Genomic DNA, 21540 nt, shown 5'->3' on the forward strand with positions numbered 1-21540 from the left:
TTGCAGTAGAGATGAGGCGTATACGGATATCCACAAAATATTTTATTCATACGAAGGAGAGAAACAATCATTACTATGGAAGCCCGTTTCCGCCACAATTGAGTAAAAAAATATAATTCTGTAAGTCATAATAATGAGAAACTTTCTCGTAATTATGACTTAGTATCTCATTATATTGAGAAACTTTCTCGTAATAATGACTTAGTTTCTCATAATAACGAGAAACTTTCTCATAATTATGACTTAGTATCTCATAATAATGAGAAACTTCTACGCATGCGCAGAGCAGCGGAGCAGAAGGGCGTGGCACGCTAGCGACATCCGCTGGTCATAGTCTCGTAAATGCGAGAACGGCAAACATGGCACGTTATGCAAAACAGTTGTTTTCGTTAAAGTAATCTACAAAGTGCAGTCTATCTATAGTATCATTAAATAACATCAGTTATTATAAATTATCAGTATATCTTCAATACTTTTCCATGCGCACGAGAAGGTGGAACGTAAAGAGGTTTCCGTGGTAACGGTGGAAACTGTCGCATGAACGCGACGGCTTACAAAACTATCAGATTAACGAAGGAATATGACATGTATTCGTTAAGTTTAAGTGCAACATCTTCATAAAATGTGTGGGTTTATGTGTTAACGTTAACATGTATTTCGCGGATGAGTCTAGGCTATTTGATGTGCAGGTTTGCCTAGACAAGGCGCTGGAAAGCTTTTCTAATATAAACCGGGTCCTAAAGCACTTGCCCAGTCATAAACCTTCATTCCAGTGATATTCCTACAGAAAACACCTTTTAAGATGTTTATGACTCATTAGAATGTATGCAAAAGACAGCTTTCCAGGTGAAGCGTTCTTTAACAGACTTGGATATGTAGGTGTGTGCTGTCTTATCATTCCTCTATCTGTTTGAAATCCATGAATCACCACTCTGTGTTTCTGCTTGTTCATACACAAAAATACAAATGAATGTTACAAATGAATAAACGACTATATCCCGTCTCATAGGCTACTGATAATTTATCAATAATGTTACTTATTTAATGATTACACTTTTGCAGAACGTGCCATGGTTGCGGAGTTATCGCATCTGACCAGCGGATGTCGCTAGCGTGTCACTGCTCCGCTGCTTTGCGCATGCGTAGAAGTTTCTCATTATTATGAGAAACTAAGTCATTATTACGAGAAACTTTCTCAATATAATGAGATACTAAGTCATAATTATGAGAAAGTTTCTCATTATTATGACTTACAGAATTATGTTTTTTTACTCAATTGTGGCGGAAACGGGCTTCCATACATTACACACATTACACAACAATAAGACCAGACGCAAGCTGTGTCCCAATTCAGGGGCTGTGCACTTCGGAGGGCATGAAAGGGGTGGGGCTTTGGAGTGGAGGGTTGCCAGGTCTGCGCAACAAAACCATCCCAAAAGTAGTGTAATCACGGCACAAGTGTAAAAGTATCCCAATCCCAGACGTGGCAACGATGAACCGAGCCTTGTTACATGGCTAGCGGCTGTGTGACAGACAGCTGACAGTTCACAGTGCATTTTAAAGTTTTATGACTTTCTATTGGGTTTTGACATGCTTCACTGCCGGCGACGACGGGACATTTACAGTTTGATTTAGATATTACATATTGGTGAAAATACACTATATAACACTTTAAAACATTTAAAAATGTTTAGTCCCAGACTAAAATTCATGTTTCAGTTGTTTTAACTAAAAGAAACTTGCACTGACATATCTTAAAATATACCTGCTGAGCATGACCATTTGTAACAGGCAAGAATTTTAAAGCTATGATGACCAAGACAAAATCTGAATGGACCATAGATCTGTTTTGTATGTTTAAATATTGTATGGTTTGATTTGAGTTTGAGAGTTAATTTGAGAGTTAATTTCTTTTATTCTTTCCCCTTTCTGAAAATATCTGTTACATGGCAGCCGTCAATTGAGTTAGGCCTGCAAACCTGTTGGTAGATACGCAGTGGACAGTGGAAATACACTCGTCCCAGTTGATGTCCCACCGGCAGAGAGGCCTTACCAGGGTCTCTGAAGCCCATCCAGGTCCAGCAGCTTCACCAGGGTCTCCCTGCTCAGCTGAATGAAAGTGTACACAAATATGTTTTGTTCTGTTTTATGTACTGTTAATTGAAAATGTTATGTTGTTTTTCTGATGTTAAACCTAAGTTCTGTTGTAAATAGTTGTAAAAGGTACTTTATGTTATGTAGCTATAGAACGATGTATTTAATGTAAAAACATTTAATTTAAATGATGAAATTATTGTATATGTTGTATATGTATAATGTTTCATGTAAAATTATAAGTTGCATAAAAGAAATAAACAATGAACAGAACAATTCTCTTTTATTTACATATGTGAACGTAAAAATAATTAACAGAAATTACTTCGGCTCATTTATAAATAAATTACGTTACAAATTGTAGCCTATACAACTTATGCATTTCATTTTCAATTTACATCACAAAAATAAACTTTACAGAAATTAGGCTGTTTCATTGACAAAATGACATTTAAATAATATTTATATCGACACATTTTAATGTACCCATTTTATGCACTGTATTCTGTTCTTGAGAAATGCACCCTCTCCGTTTCCCCGTGGAATGAAGCGTCCATCTCAAGACACTTCGCGGTCTACACTATCCCACAATTCACTGCGCGCCGGTGACGAAAGGAGTACTGTGTGAATTCACATAAATGTAACCAATGCCCCGGTTTCACCAATATGTAGCCTAATATCTAAATCAAACTGTAGCTAATATCCGTGATGTCCAAAACGTTAGTTTTTCATAAATACAATAGGCCTATTTGTCTCTGAGATGGAGTGCAGTTGAATAAAATCCTAAAGTACTGTACTTTAAATTTAGACTTAAATACATCTGGCAGTGAAGCATGTCAAAACCCAATAGAAAGTCATACAACTTTAAAATGCACACACAATCGTCAACTGTCAGCTGTCTGTCACACAGCCGCTAGCCATGTAACGAGGCTTGGCTCATTGTTGCCACGTCTGGGATTGGGATACTTTTACACTTGTGCTGTGATTACACTACTTTTGGGATGGTTTTGTTGTGCAGACCTGGCAACCCTCCACTCCAAAGCCCCACCCCTTTCATGCACTCCGAAGTCCGTAGCCCCTGAATTGGGACACAGCTTCGGACTTGCTATTTTTCCTGGTGAGACTGATCCTATATAAACTTTTACGCGCTGGACTCTACAGACTTTCTCACACACACACACACATATACATACATTTACATACATTTTTCACCTTGGATGTTTAACGTGGTTTTTGTGTGTACACGGATTGAACTGTAAATACACTTGGGTTTATTGATGACATTTGTCTCCTGTTTTATTTTTTTTGTTTTGTGTTGTTTAAGTGGCACAATCGTTCCCCTTATTTAGTGTATCCTCCTGGCATACTAACTGGAGTGTTACATATTGGTGGCCCGTACGGGGACGTTCTTTTTTGTGTGTAATTTTGTTTTACATATTTTTAAAATATGGAGAACACAGATGTAAATACCCAAGAACAAGATGCAATTGTGAATACTGACAACAATGATAATGTAACTGAAGCTAGGAGTAGTTCTGAAACACCCAATGCAGATTTCACTGCAGGCCCGTTTGTTACCAGACGCAATCCAACTGCTGAAATAACATCTATGCCAAGCTCACTGTATATTTCAGATGATGATGGAGAAACTGATGGCGATGATGATGATGCTAATGATGAAAGCTGTGTAATGAATGTGAATATGGTACAAACAATGCAAACAGACATAGCTCAAGTCAAGGTGGATTTACTGGCCCTTAATACTAAGGTACAAACATTTGAGCATGAGTTTAAACAGTCTGTAGAAAGCACCCTCAATCAGGAGTCCAGTTTCAGGGATGCTGTGGACGCTAGCTTAGCAGACTTAGAGGACTCTTTTCGTAACTGCTTGGAGAAGTTGGAGAGGGCTGTGGTGGACTGTTTGCTGAGGAGAGATGAAAAGTGGGAACGTCAAATGAAGAAGCTACGACTAACTAGTACCCCTTCTCTCTCCAGATTACACTCTTATACTCAAGCTCACTCTATTTCCTCGGTTCACGCTCCCGTAACCCCAGTGCCAGCCCCTAGAGTTAGAGTACCACTACCAAAATCTGCCAATGCAACATATGAGGTCTCCCCTGTGTCTACACCACTAACCAATGTGCTTAATCCTCCAGCTGTTCCAAGTACATTTTTTTTCTGCACTCAGCACCCTATTCGGTTGGAGTTTCCCACCTTTGGTGACTCCTGCGAGACATCGGATGTGCTCAACTTCATCAAACAATGCGAGAACTACTTGGACATCAGGCCCCTTCCCAGTGGGGAGCTCTACGGAACCCTGAACATGGTCCTGAAAGGGCCTGCTCTCAGCTAGTGGAAAGCAGAGAAGAGTAAGGTAACAGATTGGCAGTCTTTCAAAAAGGCATTTATGGCGGCTTTTCTTCCAGATGACTACCTCACAGAGGTGGAGGATAAGCTGAGGTCTTTGGTCCAGTAGCCTGCGTCAACGCCTGAGAGATTTTGCCTATGATTATCAGGCCCTCTGCCTCAAATGGAAGCCTGATATGGCGGAGGACGAGATGGTGAGCCGCATCCTCATCAACATTAACCCCAGGGTCGCGGGCTGTTTGAGGGGGACTGTGAAAACAGTGGAACAGCTGGTGAAAGTTGGATCTATGGTGGAAAAAAAAAAACTATATGGGGGCAAAAGATTATTGGCAGAAAGTTGGTGGTCAAAACAGCAAAGGAAAAGCCAATAAAAAAAATCTGTGGAACGCAGTACCTCCAAAAACCTGGCTGGATTATCGATCGCACAACCTCACTCACTGACATCACTCCTCTTGGTTCCTGTAACAGTAAAAGGCAAAGAAGTTAAGGCCGTATTGGACACAGGTAGCACCTACACCCTCATGCAGGAAAACCTGTGGAGACAGTTGGGTAGCGCTGCTTCATCACTCCCTCCAAACTCCCAACAAAGATTCATCATGGCTGATGGGAAGGTTCACCTGGCAATAAACCAAAGCTCAATTAGTTACAAGTGGCATGATAAAGTCTGCAGTGTGGACACTTATATAATGAAGGGAGCCCACCTCGCATTTCCCCTGATTGCTGGCTTGGACTTCCTGAGAGCCGCTGAAGCCCTTCTGGATGTGGGCGAAGGAAGATATGGCCTAAAAACAGAGAAAGGCTATACATACTACCCTTTCTTGACATCTTCCATTACTCCGGGGCTGACAACGACTGGCGAAAACACTCTCCACCCTGTTGCTGTGACTCTCTACTGCGCCTTACCTCCAACCTGGCAACCACCACTCACTACCCTGAACACGGAGGTTGTTCCATGCTGGGACTCTGACAATCAGGAGGAGTTGCGGAAGCTGATGGCTACCTGGCCATGCACCACCTCAGATGTCTTGGGGAAGACATCGGTAGAACAACATAAAATCATCTTGTCTGATGAGGTACCGATTAAGTCCAGAGCATATAGAGTCTCACCCTTCAAAAGGAAGATCATTGAAGACCAAGTAGATCAGATGCTCCGAGACCACATCATTGAACCCTCCTTTTCTCCATGGTCATCACCGGTGGTGCTAGTCCCCAAACCTGATGGCCATGCAGCTCTAGCTTGGGCCTTCAATAGTCCCAAAACCTCCTCTCGTCTGACCCGCTGGACTCTTAGGCTGCAACAATTCCACTTCCAGGTGCATCACAGAAAGGGGTGCCTCAATCTAGGTCCAGATGCATTATCTCGTGCCTGTGAGCCAGACCATGTGCACTGCTTACCCATAACATCTAGGCATGCATCAGACATTCCTAATACACTAGATGAAATATCTCAAGCCCAGAAGAATGACACTACCATATCTCACCTGCAATCAGATCAAAAAAAAATCAGGAAAGTTCAAGGCCAGCACATTACCTTCGAGGACCACCAGTGGGTATTGTATCGCCGAGTACCTGTCAGAAATAATGGAGACAAGTTTCAAGTGGTCGTACCTCAGGCATTAATACCCACTTTCCTCCATTACTTTCATGATAACCCTCTGGGGGGACATCTTGGCCTGTTAAAAACTCTGTTGAGGCTTTTGGAGGTGGCATCGTGGCCAAGTATCCGCAAAGACGTCTGGCAATACGTCAAGGGCTGCGACACCTGTCAAAAATACAAGCATGACGAAAAAAACCTAGTGGGTTTCTACAAAACACGCAGGTGATGGAACCAGGGCACACTTTGGGAATGGATTTGATGGGTCCAATTTCCTCTTAGTAAAACACAAAACTCTTACCTCCTTGTGGTAGTTGATTACTACACAAAATGGGTGGAAATGTTCCCTCTCAGAGATGGCAAGACACAGAAAATTGTCAGAATTCTCAAGGATGAGATCTTTACCCGCTGGGGGGTACCAAAATACATTATATCTGACCGTGGAGCACAATTTACCTCCAATGTTCTGGCCGAGCTCTGCAAGACCTGGGGCACTACCTAAAAACTCGCTACCAGTTGTCATCCTCAAACAAACCTGACCGAAAGAATAAACCGGACATTAAAAACTATGATTGCGTCATATTTGGGACAAAACCATCAAACATGGGACCAGTGGTTATCTGAATTTCGTTTTGCCATTAATACAGCTTACCAGGAGACCACTGGCAAAACTCCAGCAGAGTTGATGCTGGGCAGGCAGCTTCACGGGCCTTTGGAGAGATCAATCTTCAGACCACTTGCACCAGATCAAGCCTCATATCATCTCCTGGAGAGACAGAACATCATGGCAGAGGAGGTAAAGTCTAGAACGAAAGTGCAGCAAGCCAGACAAGCTAGATACTACAATACCCGAAGGAAAGATGCGCAGTTTCACTTGGGAGATCTAGTCTGGATGAGAACACATCCACTTTCATCAGCCTCGAACAAATATTTTGCTAAGCTAGCGCCCAAGTGGGAGGGACCAGCTGAAATAATCAAAAAAATAGGGCCAATAAATTACACAGTTTCGTTGGGGAGACCCACTTAAAACTGAAAATGTAAATGTGGTTAACCTGAAGCGCTGGTATGGACGCTCTCCTCCAACGCCGCAGGCTGGGGGGAGGGATTTATGTAGCGTTGCCACATAAGGGAAAGCCTAATTATAGTTTCAATTGTCAATAATAATGCATTGACTATTATATGTTAATAGCTTTCTTCTGTGTACTATTTTCTCCCTTATGTGTTGTCTGTGTTTGACCCCGATTTGTGCTCCCGCGAGATTCTCTTCGCGCTCCGTCGTCACGTGACGTTACGTCATCTCAGCGGGATGTTTACAATGTTTTTTCCTATATAAGGAACCGGCACTCCAGCGTTTGACAGCGCGTCTTTTTCATTCAAATATATACACATTTTTTTTCCCATCTGCTTCGGATCCTGACTGTTTTTGGAGTGCTGATTTTGCGCCGTCTCTTGTGGAGTATATTGTTTTGTTTTTGCACGGAATACTCGCTCCAGAGGACTTTAAACAGTTGGACATCTCCTGAAGGATACCGCTCTCGGACTTGGTATTTTCCCCGGTGAGACTGATCCTATATAAACTTTTACGTGCTGGACTCTAGAGACTTTCTCACACACACACACACACACACATATTTACATACATTTTTCACCTTGGATGTTTAACGTGGTTTTTGTGTGTACACGGATTGAACTGTAAATACACTTGGGTTTATTGATGACATTTGTCTCCTGTTTTATTTTTTTTGTTTTGTGTTGTTTAAGTGGCACAATCGTTCCCCTTATTTAGTGTACCCTCCTGGCATACTAACTGGAGTGTTACACACTTTTAATCTTAATAAACATCTACCTAAAGAAGAATGTCAAGCAGCTCCACACTATGTTGTAAGAACTAAATTAAGCAGTAAGTATATGACTTACTACCTGTAATGATTGTTAGATGTGATCTGACAGGAACTATTTGACACCAAAGAAAGACTGTGATTTATAGACAGAATGAGATCAGCGAATCAGACAATCATGATGATTATGACATCACATAACACTTTCAGAGGTACTGCATCATTCACACATCAGAAATGGTGACAATCAAAAACTTAATGCTGCAATGCATGCTGGGTGCCAGCATACAAAACTCCCAGCATGCTCTGCGGCATGAAGCTTTTGATTGTCATTGTTGAGATTCATGCGCTGATTCTCAATGTCTGTGTGTCTGAATGATGCTGTAGTTCAAAACTTTTAAAACTAGAGATCATCAAATTCTGTTCTGAAACTGTCTTTGTCAGTGAATCACAGAAACATTGACTTTTCAGGTTCAGTTTCTAGAAAAAAAAAATATAATTATGTGAAAATTAGCAAATTGACGAACTTCACTAAAAATAATCAGGTCATTATCCTACAATGGTCTCAAAATTTGTTCTTATTGTGTAAAGTGCTTTTTCTTCTAAACTCTAATTAAATAAACTTGTTGTTTATTGATTTGTTTTATGAAATATGAGAGTGTGAGTGTTGCTGATATCAGTCATGTGATCATCACAGGCCAATCACAGCCACCGTACTGATATTCAGTTTAACAGCACTCTTACTCATGTGATCTGGATTAAATATTGGAAACATGACAAAAGCAGGAAGATCCAGACCTACAGGAGTAACGATTACTGACTATTGACCGGTAAGATCCTCAGAGAGGAAGAGCAGAAGAATGGAAAGAGTGTGTGAGTGAAGGTGGTTGTGAATGTGTGTAGATGTGTGTTAGTTACAGGATCAGAAAATGAAACCGTTCCTCTGTCATAGTCCAGATTCACTCTCACATGATCAAGCTTCTGATTGACACGAAAACTAGAACCTGGAGTCCATCTGTACGACACACACCAGACATCAGTGCTGAAGAAAACATCTCCCTTCCTCTTGATTGATGCTGTAGTTACTCCAAGAGTCCACCACTGACTCTCTTTAACCTCCACATCCCAGCAGTGTGTTCCTGAGTTAAAACCCTCTGAACCCAGAACACACTCATAACAGTCAAATCTCTCTGGATTATCAGGAAGAGGTTGTCTGTTCCCGCTGTTTCTCACACTGGTCAGATCATCAGACAGGACGAGACGTGGATCTGCAGTGTTTGGATCCAGAATCACAGGAGCTGATGAGACACAATCAACAGATGCTGTTATTCTGATGTTCATATAATGATCAAGAGTGAACCAACACAGATTATTATGATTTATGACACTCGTCCTGTTGATCAAACACATCAGACATGTTCCTCTGATCACTGTCAGTGCTGTTATTAGTTTCACACTCATTTTATCATCAACTACAAACATTAAATGTGTGATTCAGACATTTGTGTCCATCAATTAAAATAACAATAAATCAATGAGATCTGTTGAGATTTATGCTGTAGATGAAAAGCTGTAAGTGTGAGTCTGATCTTCAGCAGCATCTGATCATCTTCATTTTATCGGCTCTTATAGTCTGTGTTGATTTAAATCAGTTTATTCTCACTGTCTGTTGTGTTTCACTAACTGTTGGTCTGAAAGCTGAAGCACACTATCACTGTTCTGTGGATTATTATTTATGTATTATATCATTATATTTATATTAGGGATTTTGTATTGAACATAACTCTGGATCAGTGTCACAGAGATATGGGGGCGGGCTCATTTTACTCAGGCAACCAATCAGTGTCTCAGGATCATCATGAAGCTATCAAGCCACACCCTAGCAACCATTTAGATCACCCTAGCAACAAAGTTCCATAGACTTCCACTCAAAGAGATCAAAAGGGAATATCTTTGGATAGAAGTGTCATAGAAACATGAGGGTGGTTTTGTTTGACTCGGGACAGAGAACAGCCAATCATGAATCACATTCAACACTTCCTAGCCAAGCCCTAGCAACCATTGTCGAGCACCCTAGCAACCGAAACCCAAAGAGGGATATCTTCAAATCTGAAAGTCAGAAGCATGGGGGTTATATCATTCAAGCAGACTTCGAAGTATCATGATTGGCAACTGCCAAGCCACTCCCTAGCAACCACACAAAGTACCCTAGCGACTATTCTGCAAGACCTATATCTCTGCATCAGAACATCGTAGAGACATGAGGTTTGGCTCTTTTGACTCATGCTAGCAAACTGAACTTCCAACATGCGAAACATGCTAGCAGTGAATAGCTACATGCTAATAGTGATTAGCTAAGTGTTAAATCAGGCTGAAAACATGTTAAGAACTCTATAAAAACTCCATAGTAACCATCTGTGACACCCTAGCAAACACCTAGCAACCACCTAGAATACCTTAACAACTGTCTAGCAACTGCCCAGAACACCCTAGCAACAACTCATAACACCCTCAAAACCATCAACAACACCCTAGCAACCAGCCAGGGCACCTTAGCAACTTTCTAGCAACCACCCACGATGTCCTAGAAACTGCCTAGTAACACCTTAGCAACCACCCAGAACACCTTAGCAATTGCCGAGCAACATCATACTATCCACCCAGAACACCCTAGCAACTGCCTAGAAACACCCTAGTAATGAATGCCGAGTTTTGCCACTGCAAGCTCCACTCACATTTTCTTCAGGAAATGTACATTTTAGTTAATATTATTATTATGAGAGTAAATCTTCTAACTGTAACTCCTCCTAACAACCACCAAACTCGGCTCAGATCTTCAGTCTGTTCTGACTCTGGTTCTTTATCGTTTATAACTGATCAGACTTACAGTTTTCCTAAAAATGACGATCAAAACTCTGAAAAATCCCACAGACTGTCATTGACAGAATGATCAAATGATCCAAAACTGTTCAAACTCCAACTGACAAAAATTCAAATCTAAACAGACAGACTCAGTTAAACTGACATTATATATAATATTTCTAATCTATCTATCTATCAGTTTGTGTCATGAAGCACCTTTCTCTCTCCACCCATCCATCATTTCCAGTGTCTGTGTGAGAGCTCAGTCAGACTCACTGTTTTGGACGATGTCCTGCATCTTCTTCCAGACTCTGAAAGGAAGGTTGCCCAAGTAACGCGGCACATGAATCAAAGCTCCAGAAGCCATCTGTGGATCCGGCTGTGAGATCTGGACTCTGGAAGAACATTCAGGAGTCAGAACTGCAGTGGCTTTGGATCAGAACCAGAGAGACCAGAGACAGGAGCAGATCACTCACCTTTCCTTTGAGACTGGAAACTCCTGCAGAACAAACACACCATTTATCATCAAGAACTCAATCAATGAACCAATGATCAACCAATGATCTGAAATCAGACCTTCAGAAAGCAGACGTCATTGGCTTTCATCATCTCCTCCGTGTCTTTGATTGTGTGTGAAAGAGCTGAGATGTGTCTGTTCATCTCCTCCAGCTTCTCCTTCATCATCTGCTTCTTCTGCTCCTCTTCCTCCCTCAGTGCAGTGATTGTAGCTTCTTCTTCATCTCTGAGAAACTGATGAAGCTTCTCAAACTGCTGTTTAATCTGACGCTCTGTGTGCTCAGCTTGAGACTGAAATCAAATCACATTAATTTCAATCGACACACATCAACACTTCACATCCATTATATTAAATATATCAGATCATAACTGTATATAATGATCCTACAGCTGTAATGAAAATGACTCTCGATTCTGTTTCCTCACCTCGATGTGTTGAACTGTTTTCTCAAACTCTCCTTTAATGTTTTTCTTGTGTTGAAGTTTCTCTTGTAAGGACTTCAGTGCTGTATTGAGCTCCTCCTAGAATTGAACAAAAACACATAAAACACCAGATTACAGTGAAGAGAAGAAGAGAATACAGTGATATGATCATATTATGCTGTGAAAAAGTATTTGCCCTCATCCTGATTTCTTCTGTTTTTATGTACATATGATACTAAATTGATTCAGAAATTAAAACAAAGGCAGCCTGAGAAAACACAAAGTACAGTTTGTAAAAGACAATGTTATTTATTAAAGCAAAACAAAAAGGTTATCTGATATTATCTGTACCTGCGTGAAAATGTATAAATGTATTAGCAGCAGTTAAAGGGGGGGTCGATTCTCAATACCGGTAGGAAATTATTGAGGTGCCCTTGGGCCTTATATACGACGGATAAAAAAAATCACCAGTCATCGTCCAAATCCTTTAATTTAGTATGGCGAGCTGCAAAAATAGCTTAGATTTCCAAAAACCTGCAGTAATCTGACAAGGAAAAGTGCGTATGTCTGTTCAGACCCTGATGTGGCACTAAGCACTTTTCCACGTCAAAGATGAATTTATAAATATGAGCGTTGGCGTGGATTTATGCATATGCACATTCTAGATCAAATCTGTGCGTACGCACGCTTTATAAATGAGGCCTCTTGAGCAAGACATTAAACCCCCAATCACTCCCCGTGCGCCACAGTGAATCGGTTTGTAGTGTGTGTTCACTACTCACTACTCTTCTACTCCCTACTTGGCCCTCATGTCACTTTCAATTACATGTGAAACAAGAGTCATTTCTCTTACCTTATATGATGAAACAACTTCACAGATGGGTCTGAATGTGTGACTGACGTGTTTCTGTGAATCTCTGCACACTAAACACAAAGGCTGTTTGTCCTCCAGACAGAAGAGTTTGAGTTTCTCACTGTGTAAACTGCAGATCTCCTCAGATCCTGATGAACTCGTCTCATTTCTCTCCGTCAGGACCAACTCACACAAGTTTTTTAACACAAGATTAAGAGGAGGGTGATCACCTGAGGATCTTCTCCTGCAGACAGGACACTCCTGAGTTTTTCTGATTCTCCAGAACTGTTGAAGACACTCTTTACAGACACTGTGACTACATGATAAAAGAACAGGAGCCTGGAAGATTTCACAGCACACGGGACAAGCAAGTTCTTCAGCAGAAACATTTAGTGAAGCCATTTTCACTGTTTGAGCTCCAGCAATATAAACTTTACTTTCACTTTCTGAACGACGGTTTTAATCACAACGATCTGCTGTCTGTTCAGAAACAAATGTCTCAAAAATCCTTCTTGAAAGTGTTTCTCTTCATTCTGCACTGATCGCTGATTCTTTAGCTGTGTCCCAATTCAGGGGCTGTGCACTTCGGAGTGCATGAAAGGGGTGGGGCTTTGGAGTGGAGGGTTGCCAGGTCTGCGCAACAAAACCATCCCAAAAGTAGTGTAATCGCAGCACACGTGTAAAAGTATCCGGATCCAAGACATGGCAACGATGAACCGAGCGTCGTTACATGGCTAGCGGCTGTGTGACAGACAGCTGACAGCTGAAGTTTGTGTGTATGTAAGTTAAAAAAGAAATTCATAAGTTGTATACATTATATTTGTAATGTAATTTATTTGTAAATTACCAGAGTAATTTCTGTTAATTATTTATTTTTATTTATTTATTTGTTTATTTTTACATATGCTCACATGTGTAAATAAAAGAGAATTGTTCTGTTCATTGTTTATTTCTTTTATGCAACTTATAATTTTACATGAAACATTATACATATACAATAATTTTTTCATCATGTAAATTAAATGTTTTTACATTAAAATACATAGCTACATTACATAAAGTACCTTTACAACTATTTACAACAAAACAACATAACATATTTAATTAACAGTATATAAAACAGAACAAAACATATTTGTGTACACTTTCATTCAGCTGAGCAGGGAGACCCTGGTGGAGCTGCTGGACCTGGATGGGCTTCAGAGACCCTGGTAAGGCCTCTCTGCCGGTGGGACATCAACTGGGACGAGTGCATATTTCCACTGTCCACTGCGTATCTACCAACAGGTTTGCAGGCCTGACTCAATCGACGGCTGCCATGTAATATATTTTCAGAAAGGGGAAAGAGTAAAATAAATTAACTCACATACTCAAATCAAACCATAAAATATTTGAACACAAAACATACAAAACAGATCTATGGTCCACTCAAATTTTGTCTTGGTCATCATAGCTTTAAAATTCTTGCCTGTTACAAATGGTCATGCTCAGCAGGTATATTTTAAGATATGTCAGTGCAAGTTTCTTTTAGTTAAAACAACTGACACAGTTAACATTTCATTTAACATAAAAAACAAACAAGGTTAACTAATTGCTACATAGTTTAACCATACATATTTTGGTCCGGTGTCCTGTCGTCGCCGGCAGTGAAGCATGTCAATACCCAATAGAAAGTCATAAAACTTTAAAATGCACACACAAACATCAACTGTCAGCTGTCTGTCACACAGCCGCTAACCATGTAACGACGCTCGGCTCATTGTTGCCATGTCTGGAATTGGGATACTTTTACACTTGTGCTGCGATTACACTACTTTTGGGATGGTTTTGTTGCGCAGACCTGGCAACCCTCCACTGCAAAGTCCCACCCCTTTCATGCACTCCAAAGTGCGCAGCCCCTGAATTGGGACACAGCTAAGGAGTGAAGGGAGTGAGTCCATTATAAAGGGAGTGCAGATGAACAGGAACAGGTGCAGGCAATCCGTGATGATGGGGAGATGACGAGGAAGTGAGTGCAGGTGATGAAACAAGGAGGATGATGGGAAGTGGAGTCCAGGAACAGAGGGAACTGTGACAGTACCTCCCCCTCCCGGTAGGCGCGGCCTCGCGCCATAGATGGAACAACCGGGGAGGGGGGGGTGGGCGCCCTGGAGACCTTCACGCAGGTGCAGGGAGAGGAGCGGATGGGAACGGAGGTCTCCAGGGCGGGTCTAGGAGTTCAGGCAGCCATGACGGGTACCTGGCCCCCCCAAAAAATTTTCTTGGGGGTTTCAGAGATGTTAGGAAGGGACATGGGCAGGAACTCAATGGAGGGTTGGAGAGGGCTCGAAGGCCGGAGAGGGCCCGTCGAAGGCCGGAGAGACGAGTTTGCAGACTGCTGGAGCGGGCTCGTCGGCTGCTGGAGCGGGCTCGCCGAAGGCTGGAGCGGGCTCGCCGAAGGCTGGAGCGGGCTCGTGGGAGGTTGGAACCGCTGGTTCCGCCTAAAAGTCTATGAGCCATTCGTCCACATTAGGTGAGGGATCAGGTTTAGAGGCAGGCTCCACTAGAGGCTCTGGTGAGGCAGCAGCCGTCTTCTTGGGCCGTCCGGGCCTCGCGGTGGCTCTCTTTTTAGGCGGCTTGGGTTTGGGGTCAGACAGGACCACCGGGGAAAGCTCACTGGAGCGGTAGGTGGAGGAAATCGGCGGCTGATGAACTGGCCAGGCCGCCTGTATTTCTGAGAGGACTGGACGAGGAGAATACGATTTCATTTGAACCTCTTCAATTTCGAACTCGGAACCATTCAGAAAGAGAATCAGATTAATAGACTCGACTAGGGAAAAGAGGCATTCAGGTTCAATATAGCGAATTGTATCCTTATCCAAACCCCTCAGAAAACAGGAGTTAAGAATGGCATCTGGCCAGCTCACCCTGCAAGATAGCTCAGCGAATTCCTCCACATACTTCTCCAGCGGGCGGCCGTCCTGCCTGAGAGCCCAGAGAAGGTCCTCCACTGAGAGCTTCCGCTGGTGATTTCTTGAGGGCACGGGAACGAGGAAAATACCCATGTTAAAACTTGTGGAAGTCCAACGGTGGGGTCTGGTCTTCTGTTACGACGTGGTTGCAGTAGAGATCTGGCGTATACGGATATCCACAAAACAGGGTATTTTATTCATACGAAGAAGAGAAACAACCATTACACAACAATAAGACCAGACAAGGAGTGAAGGGAGTGAGTCCATTATAAAGGGTGTAGCGTCTGGATAGATCCGGCTAGTCAATCAACTTTGGACATTTCAGAATGCTTTTAGCCTCCTGAACTGTGCATGTAAATCACGAATCGGCTCCGGCAAGTCCGGGACCAATTGCCCCATTGGCACCTTTGTTACCCCAGTAAAGAAAAACAGAACACATTCTCACCAGCTCCAGAGACTTCAAAGAGTCACCCTGGTGGGACTAAAGGACATATGGTCACAGACACTGGCCACAACCCCAATACACACACACATACAGACACTCACAAACACGCATGGAGATTGTGAATGTACATTTATCCTCCAAATATGACTGTGCCAATATGTACCCGTCGCTGTATTTAAAGGTGCATGTATTTATCTCTAGTATATAAGCTTAGCTATGACTCTAGTTGTATTAGTTTTCTTCTAAACGATAAAACTCAAGTATAAACTGTATCTCACCTTTTATGTCTTTGCCATCTGACAAGTTTGGTCTCATTGTAAAGCTTTCGTTATGCTCTAATTGAAAATGTATGTCACATGACTGTAAAATGCATTTTTCTATTTTCAATGGTACTTTGAAGAAAATGTACTCAGATCGGACACTTCATAAACCATGTAAATTAGGTCATAAATGGAGACAAAGAAAGAGTTTGCCCGCCAAAATCGCACCCTCATCATTGGCTGATGTATCCCAGGAGGCGTTCTGACCTGTTGTCCTTAAAACACAATGACACGCATCTCTCAATTGTCTCTCGATTGTCTCTCGCCATTTAACACACGTCTGTCCCGGACGTCTCGGCGACCGCGCTTCCATCACGCGCCCCCTCTCTTCGGGACGACCATCTTTTGGCAACAAGTTTCTTTGTCAAACCCTCTTCATCCGTCGCCCTAAGTCTTCACTCTTCATCACCTAGGAGACGGACTCTTTTTCTTTCTTTTCCGGTTATCTTACTCTTAAGTTAAACCCGTGTTTGAAAATCCCGCCGAAGAACACCTTCTCGGAAAAGGACCAATCGCTTCAGCCGCACGCACCGAAACTCCTGCAGAAACACGAAACGACCACAGCACCTGAACCTATGCAAGTATAGAACCATTCTTTCCAAAGCGTTTTAAGCTCGATGTGTAAGCTGAGTTTCCTTGCTGGCTCTCAAAGGTTTTAACTGTTAGTAAGTTGCCATTCCTTTGATCACCTCTGTTTTCTTGACTTTACTTTCGTTTTCTATATATGTGTATTGTTTGTGTATGTCTAGTAGTATAGTCTCTGTATCCGTAGTTTCATATATTAAATACATTATATTCATGCTCGATTGTCCTTTTTGCTCATGCAACAAACCCAGGTCACTTTAACGTTTCGATCCAGTATCCTTGCTTTACGCATTGATGCTAGAATAGGAAGTCTTTCTCGTGGCCAGAGAAAAACCTTCCTTTTATAATCGGCTATGAAGAGCTAACAGTTTGCTGGACAAACTAATAGTTTCTCTAAATTATTATCAAACCAGAACTAATCATATATGTGACTGATTATAATTCGTTGTAATTAATTCACAATATATGTATAATTCCCTCTCGGGTCGGTATATGTATTATAATTAATCATAAAGCTTTATGATTTATTATATTCATATATTTCACCCATAAATTAATTAAATACCTGTACAGATTCGCTACAAGGGAGTGAACAGGAACAGGTGCAGGCAATCCGTGATGATGGGGAGATGACGAGGAAGTGAGTGCAGGTGATGAAACAAAGAGGATGATGGGAAGTGGAGTCCAGGAACAGAGGGAACTGTGACAACATACTTGTAAATAGAACTATGATGATAATTATAATAAAGATCCAATAAGTTCTTTTTGCTACACATTCTACTGTTTACACTTAAAAATAAATGTTTTTTATTGGCATTGATGGTTCCATGAAGAACCTTTAACATCTGTGGAACATTTCCATTGTAGAAAAAAAAAAAGGTTTTTTAGATTATTAAAATATTCTTCACACTAAGTTAAAAAAATGTTTCTTTTAAGAAATGTGCACTGAAAGGTTCTTGGTGGGACCCAAAATGGTTCTTCTAAACTCTTGAAAATAAAGGTTCTCCATTGGCATTGATGGCTCCATGAAGAACCTTTAACATCCATGGAATCTTTCCATTCCACAAAAGGTTCTTTATAGTGGAAAAGATTCTTTAGATTATAATTGTTGACTCTGCTCTAAATGGCAATGATCAGGGAAGAGTGCCCTCTGGTGGTTGTCCTGGGCACACTAGCTGGTGACTGTGACAAAGAACTTATCAATTGAGGAATACGTCCAGTGGTTTTGTGAGTTGTCATTCCAAAGATTATTTGATGAAATTGCACTGAAGGACATTTTTTGCTATGGGCTGAACGAACCCATTAAATCATCGCTCCCGGGGAGGTTCACAGTTGGGGAGGTTGAGGAGGACGTTTCCCCTGAACATTTTTTTGGAGGGGGCAGTACATACCATGCTCTGGTGGCCTTCGAGCTTGGCCCACCATGGTTTCCAGCAGGTCCGGTTCTAATGGTCGCTAGTCCTGTGTTTTCAGCACCTTCCAGCCCTGTGGTTCCGACATCAGAGCCTTTTCACAACATGGCCACCACGCCAAAGCCTCCAGCCAACATGGCTGCCACACCAGAATCTCACACGGATACTACGCCAGAGTCTCCAGCCATCATGGACGCCATGTCAGTTTTCCTGGTTGCACATAAAGCCATTAAGGCAGTCCCTAGGCGTTTGAGACTGGCTTCCAGCTTGGAGGACACACTGCTGACGTCGGTGTGAGCATCTGGCGCCTTGGCGGTGGTGTCAAGTCTGGGGGTTTCAGAGGTGGTCCCACTGTCAGCTGCACTCCGTTAAGGTAATGGCCATTTTGTATGTTTGGGCCACACACTGCTCTTTAACCCACTCCGCTCCAGAACCCACTCTAGCCAGTGAGTTTGCTCCAGAGCTGCTTCAGCCCAGGAGCCCACATCAGAGCCCACTCCTTCCCCAGAATTTCTTCTCTGCCCTGATGCGACCACGGAGATCGTCCTTGAGCTTCTTGTCTGCCCTGATGCGACCACAGATGTCGCCCCAGAGTTTCTTGTCTGCCCTGATGCGACCATGGTGGTCGCCCTTAAGTTTCCTGTCTGCCCTGACATGACCATGGAAGTTGTGCCAAGTTTCCTGTTTGCACCGACACGACCCCAGAGGTTGTTCCTGAACTGCATGTCTGCCTGGACCCAACCATAGAGGTCATTTCTGAACTGCCTATCTGCCTCGACACAACCACAGAGGTCGTTTATAAACTTCCTGTCAGCCCTGAACTGACCTTAGAGATCAACCTGATTCACTGAGGACATGAACAGCTTAGAATGTCATGGGTTGCCATCTCTTAATTACAGTAGTTATGACATGAACACAGCATAAGCGTGTTGTTTTGATTCGGTTGGAACTGTAAAAGGTGGCTGCTGTTTGTTTGCGGTGTTCCGTGAGGTCTGAGGTCTGTCTGTATAAACTCTGCATAGAAAAACACGTTGACAGGCAGGTAGGACATCGTATTGTTTCATTCCGACCAAATATAATGATTAAATGAACATTTTATGGTCCAACGCCTTCCACAGACGATATATATTCATTTAACATAGTGATTGCTATCAGGATATGAGGAGACCTTCAACCAGTATAACAAAAATGTTTCTGTAGAGAATCACCTATTGCACCTTTAAGAGTCTAAGGACATTGCAGTGTCCACATACTTTTGGTTGTGTATTGTATATACTGTATGTTCACCATGCATCATTCTATAGCATGTAGCTCTACTAAGAGTTTTGATGATGTTGAACTGGCAGACAGACGCCTTTTCACCACGGCAGTCCTTATCGAACCACTTCCCATTGGCCATGCTAGACAGGATGGCACAGTTCTGGCTGTGGCCTCCATCAGGCTGATGGGTGATCTCTGATTCCCAGTTCTTAAAGTGTATTGGTGAGCCTGTGTGGTCAGTCCATTCACCCTCCTTTAATATATCATTTACACCCAACCAGATGTGCCCTTCTGGTGCTGGACGTACTCATACAGCTCAACTCAACTCAACTTTATTTATATAGCACCATTAAAAACAACAGTTGTTGACCAAGGTGCTGTACATTATATCAAGTATCATCAACATTTAGCACCATATACAATGTAAATTACAACACAGAACAGACCAGACCAGACACAGCACAGAAAAAAAGACAGGTTTTGTTTTAAAATCGTGCAGTGTAGAGGCAGTTCTAATGGAAACAGGTAGGCTGTTCCAGAGTTTTAGTGCAGCAATGGCAAAAGCACGGCCTCCTCTCAATTTCAATCTAGCCTGAGGAACATTTAACAGTCTCTTGTTGGATGACCTAAGAGACCTTCCAGGATTGTGAATGGATAATAAATAAATAAAATAAATAAATAAAACAGTAGCTGATTCATTTAAGGATTTAAAAACCAACAATAAAACTTTAAAATCAATTCTGTAGCGAATTGGGAGCCAATGTAGGGATTACAAAACCGGACTAATGTGCTCTCGTTTACGTACACCAGTAAGGAGCCTAGCAGCTGCATTTTGTACCATCTGCAGACTGTTAAGAGATGCTTGGTTAATACCCACATACAATAAACTATAACTAGGATGCAAAGATGAAAAAAAATGGTTTTGACTACTGTATTAATCTATTTGTCAAATTTGAGAGCATTATCAAAAAACACGCCCAAATTCTTCACTAGTGCTTTCACTCATGAAGACAAATGTCCAAAATTTAAGAAAGGGGAGCTAGCAGCTTCTGAAGGTTCAAAAACTGTAATCTCATTTTTGTCTTCATTAAGGTGGAGAAAATGTAGGGACATCCAGTCCTTTACATCTGCTTTACATTCACTATCTGAACTGAATCTGAATGTTATTTGATCCCAGGGGCAGATAGATTTGGGTATCATCAGCGTAACAATGAAAGGAGATGCCATGTTTCTTCAAAATTGACCCCAGGGGGAGCATATACAAGTAGAATAAAATTGGAGGAAGAATAGAACCTTGAGGGACCCCACATGTAAGAGGAGCTGCATCCACCAGTAAATTCACCAATGCTGACAGAGAACCTTCTACTATTCAATTAGGATTTAAACCATTTATGGGCATTTCCCCAAATTCCCACCCAGTGTTCCAAACGTGAGATGAGAACAGAGTGGTCAAACGCTGCACTCAAATCTAACAGCACTAACATCACAGACTTGCCAGAGTTGAGAATCAGTAAAATATCATTTAAAACTTTTACCAGTGCTGTCTCTGTGGAATGGTATTTCCTAAAACCTGATTGGAACACTTCAAAAATTTGTCTTTTTTATTTAGAAAGCTCTGTAGTTGGTGAAACACGATTTTCTCTACAATTTTAGATATAAAAGAAAGATCTGAGACTGGCCTAAAAATTGACAGAACTGTCGGATCTAAATTTGGTTTTTTAAGAAGTGGATGGACAATGGCATGCTTCATGTCATCTGGTACCGTAGCCGTTTCAAGGCAGCTCTTCATAATATTTTTAACAGTAGGTCCAATCACCTCAAAAACTTGCTTAAAAAACTGGTGGAAGAAAGTCATGGGGGGGATCCAGAAGGTTTAAGCTGGCCCACAATATCTTGTAAAGCAGGCAGTGTTACAGGTTCAAATTTACTCAGGATGTTAGTGCAAAATGAAGGGACAGAAGAATCATGAGAAGAAGAAGAAGAAGAAGAGATATTTAACCTCCCAAGTGAAAAAAAGTAC

General features: G+C 41.9%; 2 protein-coding genes across 12 annotated transcripts in view; one reads left to right on the forward strand and one right to left on the reverse strand.

The window, feature by feature from the left end:
• Positions 1–21540, forward strand: part of cdcp1a (CUB domain containing protein 1a) — a 120995-nt gene that overhangs the window by 55786 nt on the left and 43669 nt on the right. The gene's annotated exons all lie outside the window — the stretch shown is intronic.
• On the reverse strand, positions 3826–13142 carry LOC127496918 (nuclear factor 7, brain-like). Of its 11 annotated transcripts, none has more exons than XR_007925397.1 (8): positions 12548–13142; positions 11698–11793; positions 11332–11562; positions 11232–11254; positions 11032–11150; positions 6708–9191; positions 4856–4920; positions 3826–4710 (listed from the first exon to the last, which is right to left on the reverse strand). XR_007925397.1 is itself a non-coding variant. In XM_051864902.1 (6 exons), exons 1-6 carry the CDS (start codon positions 12947–12949, stop codon positions 8707–8709), a joined length of 1356 nt encoding a protein of 451 aa, XP_051720862.1. In that variant the 5' UTR covers positions 12950–13142; the 3' UTR covers positions 3826–8706. The 11 variants fall into 11 exon arrangements, 1 of the variants encoding a protein (XP_051720862.1); XR_007925398.1 differs by having other exon boundaries at positions 3826–4746; XR_007925396.1 differs by having other exon boundaries at positions 3826–4920.

The sequence above is a fragment of the Ctenopharyngodon idella genome, chromosome 16 (assembly GCF_019924925.1).
Source record: "Ctenopharyngodon idella isolate HZGC_01 chromosome 16, HZGC01, whole genome shotgun sequence".
NCBI classification, from domain to species: Eukaryota; Metazoa; Chordata; class Actinopteri; order Cypriniformes; family Xenocyprididae; genus Ctenopharyngodon; species Ctenopharyngodon idella.

Excerpts from the sequence above, each read along its gene's own strand:
- LOC127496918 (XM_051864902.1), bottom strand. The coding sequence starts at position 12,949 with ATGGCTTCACTAAATGTTTCTGCTGAAGAACTTGCTTGTCCCGTGTGC. Across the intron at positions 11,563-11,697 it reads AAACAGTTCAACACATCGAG|TCTCAAGCTGAGCACACAGA; the intron begins GTGAGGAAACAG and ends ATTTGATTTCAG. Across the intron at positions 11,255-11,331 it reads ATGACGTCTGCTTTCTGAAG|GAGTTTCCAGTCTCAAAGGA; the intron begins GTCTGATTTCAG and ends TTTGTTCTGCAG.